Raw genomic sequence first — 7414 nt, forward strand, 5'->3', positions numbered from 1 at the left:
AATGTATTATTATTATGAGCATGTGCATAAAATATTGAATCCTATCTAAGATGTCTTGCTGGGTAAATCAGAACCCCAAGGCTGGGATGGAGAATAATCTGAGTAGAACTCCTATGGCCATTCTTAGACAATCAATTTCCTTGAACAAGATGCAACAATCTTAGGTCACACAGTTTGCCTTCTTGTTGGTAGAGGTTAGAGAAACTTAAGGTGAAGGACAGTCAAGCGAAAGCTTAAGCGTTCTTGAGACGAAGTTGCATTGATGCAGAGGTGTGATGAAGAGAACAAGGATGTATGCACTAGTTTATTAAGGGGAATCGTGGCGTATGCTTATTAAGGACAAATAAGGGAAAAGTAAACAGTGATTCTGAGAAAGTTTGATCATTCATGTTGCACTGTCATATATTTGATTACTATAATAACTTTCATTGCAGATCATCGTGAACCTACTCTCAGAGTTAACTTGTTGAGATTTCATGATCTCATTGTAATAGTCCCACTACAATGCCGGATGACAAAACCGTAGCTTTTGCACACCATTAGATAGGGGAGGAGTTTGTGCATTACTCTCAAGAGCAAGCAGACGAGTTACGAAGCGTCACGGCTAGCATGTGTTGGAGTTATCTTTAATTATTTTCTATTTGTATAAGTTACTTGATGGGGAAGACAATGTTTCACATTTTAAGATTTTATGAACATGTATTTGTTGCCATAACAATCGATGGAATGACTTGTGTTGTTTATCTGATGCCGAAAGGAAGGAGGAATTCGAAAGGAAAGTTGTGTTGTCAGCACCCTTCTTATGTAGTATATTTCCTTTCTCGTTGATTTGGAAGAAAAGAAAGAGAAAGAAATAAGATCATTCGAAGAACGTTTAGTTGCACGAATGGAGACGAATGCTGAAGTCAAAGAGGTCGAGACACCTATTAATAGATGTCTGTTGAGATCAGGGGTGGTTTGATTCGGGGAACCCATGGAATGATTGAGAATAGGTTGTTGAGCATTGCAATCATTCCCACTAATCAGGCTAAGCAGACGCAAGCATCTCTTCCGCCAACCAGGATTCATGTAGCACTTGATTTTCCTAATTTTGATAATCCCTATACCCGAGTTAATGGGAGAAGTGGCAATGCTCTATGAAAAGACATGCTCGACAGAGGAATCTGTAACTCAACATGGAGACTTTTGAGTAATTTTAAATCTTTGGTACAAGAAATATCTAGATTTATTTATCTACTGTGAATTTCATATTGCTTAGTAACATGCTAGGTTGCATATAATTTATATGCAAATATAGTATTATTATATATTCCGAAATAACCTGTCGTATCACCAACGGGAAGTCGGGGCGCATGGCATATCACATGTCCAAAATAGACACGAGAGATGTGACATCAACATTTATGTTAGATTAGTTAACATAAACCTAATGGAGGGACCTACTTTATAAAATGGTAAGATTCAAGGAGTAGGATAGTAAAATTGTAGAAAGACAACCGTTCAAGTTTTTTGAATTTAATTCTTTCTTGTCTTTTTAAGCCTTGTTTGGAAAGAAAAACTAAATAAAAGTTGTTCAAAAGAATAAACGGGCTTAGAAGTTAGATGGGCTTAAAAACCGAATAAGTTAGTAATTTCTATAGAAAAGAAGCCAACTTATGGTAAAGTAGTCCATGCCCCTAAGAGCACTGATTCTTCAGAAGTGCAAAACAAGGGTAAAGCAGCACTTTCGTTTTTGGCTCCGGGAAGAAAAGAAAAGGAGAGAAGAAAGAGAGAGGGTGGGGGGGCTGTAGCTACCTCTAGCATTGACAACGATGGCCCTTACCAGAAAGTCGATTCTTTGGCTCCTTAAGCCAAGTTGTAAACTGCAACAAAAGGCATCAGAACACTCCCCATCCATAGTTTCCCATCCTTTTCCTCCACTTCACTTACTGCCTTGACAACTTTCCCCTGACTGTCCTCCAATATCTGCAAAAGCTTACCCTCTGGGCTGTATTTGACAACTGCTGCATGGGGCCGGCCCCCAATGTGAAGCATGAACTGAATTTTCCCAGAAATTGGAAGCTTGAGGAGAAATTTCCTGATTTTTGGGTATAGTGCGCAGAAATAAGTATATATGGATCGTCGAGAGTGGATTGCCACCCAAAAGTCACCCTTTTCGTTGGTCCTGACATTGTCAGGAAATCCGGGCAGGACCGCTAGTACCTCTGATGTCCCTGCCTTCTCACCTTTCAACCAATACTTTCGTAACCTGCATGATCAAAAGATCATACAAGAATTCGTCAATAACTAAAAGAAAACAGCAATAATTACTTCTGATGAGAATAGCTTTAATTGAGCGAAAGAGGTTCCCAGGAAGTCTATTTGGAGCATACACACCAAACATCTTCGAAATCATTCAGTTCTATCAATAGAATATAAAGGTACTCTTGGTCAACTCACAGAATATAGAAAACAATATTTGGACATATTTTCTGCGAAACATCTCTTGCAAGTTCCAAGTCGAAACTTGCTCTCTAGGAGTCATAAGGCGAGATTGCTTCAATCAAACCAGCCTGATATATTTGTGATTAATGGCAAGCAATAAAACAGAAAGACAAAGACATGAAAAAGTGTTGAGCAAAATGAGGGCTGATCTCAATTCTCAAGTAGACTCTACATGCAGATATGACCTATACGTTTGTTAAGGGTGGTAAGTTCATAAACAGAATCCTCAATAGTGACTTGGGAAAACCTACAATTAAGAAGGTTAGCTCACCTGCCAATGGATCCTTCACAAAAGACAAAGAAGGAACCATCCTTGCTCAAGGACACCCCATTTGGAAATTGGAGATTCCTCAAAAGGACACTGGTTTCCTTAGTTGTTGGATTGTATTTCAGAACCCTCCCAGTATTCTCCGCAGAAAAAACCAACTGCATGAAATTCCTGCATGAGATAACCATGTTAACACTAATGCATAGCGGCTCCCTCCAGTTAAAAAAAAAAAAAAAACGCCCGGAGATTATTAAATAAAGCAGCAGAAACACATAGGAGTTCTCCATAACATAATAAGAGTGGGAAGGATTAATCAGGGACACCCTAAGAATTGGACAGAAATAGTCTTGAATGATGTATACCAATGACCTGCCGATTGATACAATCTTTGGAATTAATTTATAGTTAAACCAGGAAAGTAAAAAATTCAGGATCAAGAAATTTATTGATAGTTTTTTATAAAATCTGAGTATATGATGGGACAGAAAAAAGGAGGCACTTTTATTTTTACTTTGAGGCATATTATAAATATGCGCTTGACAGAGAGTTATTCAAGCATTTTTGTATATTTTAAGAATAATATACAAAAATTCTGATATTGTTAAGTTCTAAATCATTCATAATTAAAATGTGATAGAGATTTTGAGGATTAATCTAGTAACTTAAGAAATTCATACAATTTGGTAATCTTGGATAAAATGTGCAAAGTGGAAGTTGAAAGCCACCACTTTACAAGAAAGACTTTTGATGAACTTGTTTTTACCTTTTTTAGTTGATTTGCCATCTGCATTCTGTTGTTGGGAAGGTATCACTTCAGGGGTGGGTGGGATATTATGGGCACGCTTGGCAAAAGGTTTTGGTTTATTTTTTTTTCACAGGATTGATTCATTAGGGGTCAAGTTTTGGTTTTGATTCTATTGGCACATGTTTTTTCATTAATGGTCCTAAAAAATCAATATACCCAACACAATCTCACCATTTGTCCATGTCACTCCATCTACTCATATAAATAGAATAGATCAAAATTCGAAAGGAAAACGAAGTGGCACAGGGGTGAAATCTGCCTCTGCCCCCTCCGTGGTGCAAGGTGGAACAGCCCCCTCGTCACTCATCTTGGGGGGTGGTGCTAGCCACTAGGGAGCATTTGCCTCCTCACACTGTGCATGGGGGGAGATCCACCTCCAAGGGGCTGTGAGGGTCGCATGAGGACTGAGGAGGGGGATCCCCCTCCTAGGTGGCCATGCAGAGGTGCAGTGAGGAGGGGGATCTTGCTCCCTGCCAAACACAACTAAGGATAAACCCGTTTTGAATCCTAAAACCAAAACTGAAACTGGTTACTAAATATGCCCTATAAGTGTAGAACTAAATAAGCGATTTCCTCAGTATTGGCCAAAAACATGTGACTAGTTCACTTACATCCAAAGAAGTGCCAACTTCAAAATATGACAGTGTCAGCAGCCTAAAGGGAATAGCAGCAAGGCTTACCTTCTCTGATACTTGGTGCTGCTATCTGTAAAATAAACATTCCCATCATCATCAATGTCTAGATCGTTTGTAAACCTCAACGGCACCTCTTCTGCCTCAGTCGTTAGTGATATTGCCAAGCCACCTTCTGGTCCTACCTTCATTAGCCCAAAATATGCATCTGCAATGTATAAATCACCTGTTTTCTTGTCAAACCGAAGCCCCAAAGGCCGGCCACATATGTGCTCATTCTTCAAGTAACTTAAAGGCGATGGTTTTGGATTACATAATTCTGACCTGAATGCCAAATAATAGATGGAAAAGAAATTATCATTTTAACAGGTATTATTACAAAGATAGATAACCACAAGCACAACTGGGAAAGATATTTTAACAAACTAGCAAAAAGACGCTCAGACCAGTTCTTTCAATAATGGAAGTGGTCAGATGGAGCCATTTATTAGATGATCTCATGAGACATTTTCTTATAATTTGCTTTCTTACTAGGTCTGAACTAACAGACGAAGACTACTGAATATGGCTGCCAATAAATTCTCCAATAAACCAGTTGTAAGAGAACATTCCAATGCAATAAGCACTATTTACTGCCAACAACACCACCGAAACGCCTAGAACCAATTTTATGAAGGATAAAAGAGTATTCTGAAGAATTCATTCACGGAAATAACCAAAAATCTAAATAAGCATTCACCAAGAAGTAGTTCCTGTACCGAATCCAGAGCAATTTCATCCCGCAGATATGGTGTGGAATGTAGATATTGAAACGCTTATGATAATTAAAAAGAAATGATGTATAAACCACACACTTTAATATTTCAATAAACATGATACTTAACATTTTATCAATTAAACTACCATTTAGTCGCATTACGTCTATAAACATTCCTCTCACCCCCCCCCCCCCCTCCCCAAAAACAAAAAAAATTCCATTCTTAGGATAATATAGTTATGATTTGTGATTAACCAGCCAATAGAACATATATTACACGTTATTTACACGATAGGTGCAACTTTGGAGTTCACAAAGCTGTGCTTCTATGACTGTGATTCAAATAAGTCATCATCCTACCAATTGCAGAATTCAAAAGCAAAATTACAAATTTTATACAATTTCTCCACTATTGCATCCATTTGTATTCCCTTCAAAACTGAAAATCATGGGTTATCCTGCCAAATGCTGTTATATGTCAAGAATCAAGCTTTAAACTAATAATGGTATGCGGAATTCTAGTATAACTACCAGTACCATATTGGTTACAATTTCCTTCAATATTTAAATTTTATTTGCCCATATCCCTATATTAGAGCCGACCCACAACCTCACCGAGTTCACACTCCAAACACTCAAAAACATTGAAACGAACAGAACCCCATCGCAGGAACTCACCTGTTGGATGAAGTGTAAGCGAAATCGGTCCAAGACTGACCATCCCAGAACAGGACCCGCCCATCAGCGACACCGGTATAAGGTCCACGGCCAATAGGGTCGAACGCTATGCTCTCGGGGCCCTGGACTTGGTTGAGGAACTTGATTTCGGATTTCTGGAGCAAGTTCTGGGTGTCTCTCTCAGTAGGGAGCTGGGACCAAGGTGGCATGTCGACGGCGTAGGCTTCAAAGTCTGGGAATTGCGAGATTGCGCTATGCTTGAAAGGGTCAGTGCCACAGTAGAAGGCTAGGATGAGGAAAAAGAACCCCGCGAGGGTTCCGGTCGGTGTCATTGCAGTGACTCCGGGTTTTTTCTGGCGACAAAGGCTGGGAGCGAAACAGAGAGACAGACACAGACGAGGATCGCTCTGAGCAACGTCTACTCTCCCAATCCCATATAACTAATAAGTTATCGTGAGAGCGAGACAGTTAGAGAGCCATTCTACGTTGTAAACATCGGTCAGACTTCAGAGGCTTGTTGGACCCGTAAAGGAGGGTTCGGTGAGGAGTAATTATCAAACAGTTGCAGTCGTGCGGAGTTTTGGACTTTTCTATCGCTATATTGGATACTTCCCCCCCCCCCAAAAAAAAAAAAAAAAAAAACTGGTATTGCATATACCAAGACCATAATACAAAGTATTGAAATACTGTTTCGGTCACCGACACTAGAATAAAATATCTTACTATCGGTATCATTTTATGTATTATTTTAAAATAATCTATACATAAATAAATTATATATATATATACACATAAATTATATTTTAAAATAATAATAAAATAAGTCATAAATTCAGAATACTTCTCAATATAAATTTTAAATTTTAACAACACACATACTTGTAGAACTAAATAGTCTCAATCTAACTTTAAAATAAAATCACTCATCTTGAGATTACATAAAAAATAAAAAATAATACTATCAACTAAAATGAATAATAAAAAATTCATTGAGATCACGTACAACAATAATACAATTCCGAAATTTCAAGCGAGGAGAAATGATCATTTTAATAAAAGACATAATGTATTTTTTTATCATTTTGTTTAGAATAGACAATATCCATATCTATTTTAAATTAATTAAGAAAATTAAGAAAGTATTTGCAAAACGAGGTGCATTAAGTTACTTTTCTACTATCGACTCATTTCTACTTTTCTACTGCTGTGACAAAATGCCTTTACCATTTGACCAAATTTACAAAATACCGACCGTACCTGTTGAAACACTCCGGTACGGTCAGTATTTTATCGGTAAACACAGTACTTCTCTGTATTGGCTACTTTTTTTATAAGCTATATTTTAATTGTATCGATCAGTACTGTACGAAATTCAAAATTTTGGTATCTCATCTGTATTTTGAGAGGAATTAATAATTTTTTATATTTTTATATTGGTAATATAAATATTAAGATTGCAAGATAAAATTATTATATTCTTGATTCAGTGCATAGAGGACATCATCCACATAAATTAAATGTAACATTTGATTTGTAAGATTCAAATTTTAAAATATTTATTTAATATCAAATTATACCATATAAACACTTTATTAAGTGTACTCTACACACCATATTAAGAACAAATGTTTTCTTTAATATTTACGATTCAAGTTGTTTACCCGGATGCATATCTAGGTCTGCATATGATGGTCCCTAGACTCTACCATAAGTGCATGGGTCATAACAAATAGAATATGACAAAAAGAGTATCGTTTCCACAATGAAGAGATTCAAGTACTAATTTTAAA

The 7414-nt window shown here is 37.2% G+C and overlaps 1 protein-coding gene across 1 annotated transcript; it reads right to left on the reverse strand.

The window, feature by feature from the left end:
- Positions 1-1664: 1664 nt before the first annotated feature.
- Positions 1665-6182, reverse strand: LOC121239554 (protein STRICTOSIDINE SYNTHASE-LIKE 3-like). The gene is made up of 4 exons (XM_041136817.1): positions 5625-6182; positions 4238-4513; positions 2756-2923; positions 1665-2248 (listed from the first exon to the last, which is right to left on the reverse strand). The coding sequence occupies exons 1-4, from the start codon at positions 5954-5956 to the stop codon at positions 1846-1848; spliced, it is 1179 nt and encodes a 392-aa protein (XP_040992751.1). The 5' UTR covers positions 5957-6182; the 3' UTR covers positions 1665-1845.
- Between the last annotated feature and the right edge of the window lie 1232 nt (positions 6183-7414).

This window comes from Juglans microcarpa x Juglans regia, chromosome 7D (genome assembly GCF_004785595.1).
Source record: "Juglans microcarpa x Juglans regia isolate MS1-56 chromosome 7D, Jm3101_v1.0, whole genome shotgun sequence".
Classification (NCBI taxonomy): domain Eukaryota; kingdom Viridiplantae; phylum Streptophyta; class Magnoliopsida; order Fagales; family Juglandaceae; genus Juglans; species Juglans microcarpa x Juglans regia.

What these genes read in the sequence shown, in the direction of transcription:
- LOC121239554 (XM_041136817.1), bottom strand. Translation starts at nt 5,956, where the DNA reads ATGACACCGACCGGAACCCTCGCGGGGTTCTTTTTCCTCATCCTAGCC. An exon ending in AGCACCAAGTATCAGAGAAG is followed by an intron (nt 2,924 to 4,237) that starts GTAAGCCTTGCT and finishes TATCTCATGCAG; the next exon opens with GAATTTCATGCAGTTGGTTT. An exon ending in TGTGAAGGATCCATTGGCAG is followed by an intron (nt 2,249 to 2,755) that starts GTGAGCTAACCT and finishes TTGATCATGCAG; the next exon opens with GTTACGAAAGTATTGGTTGA.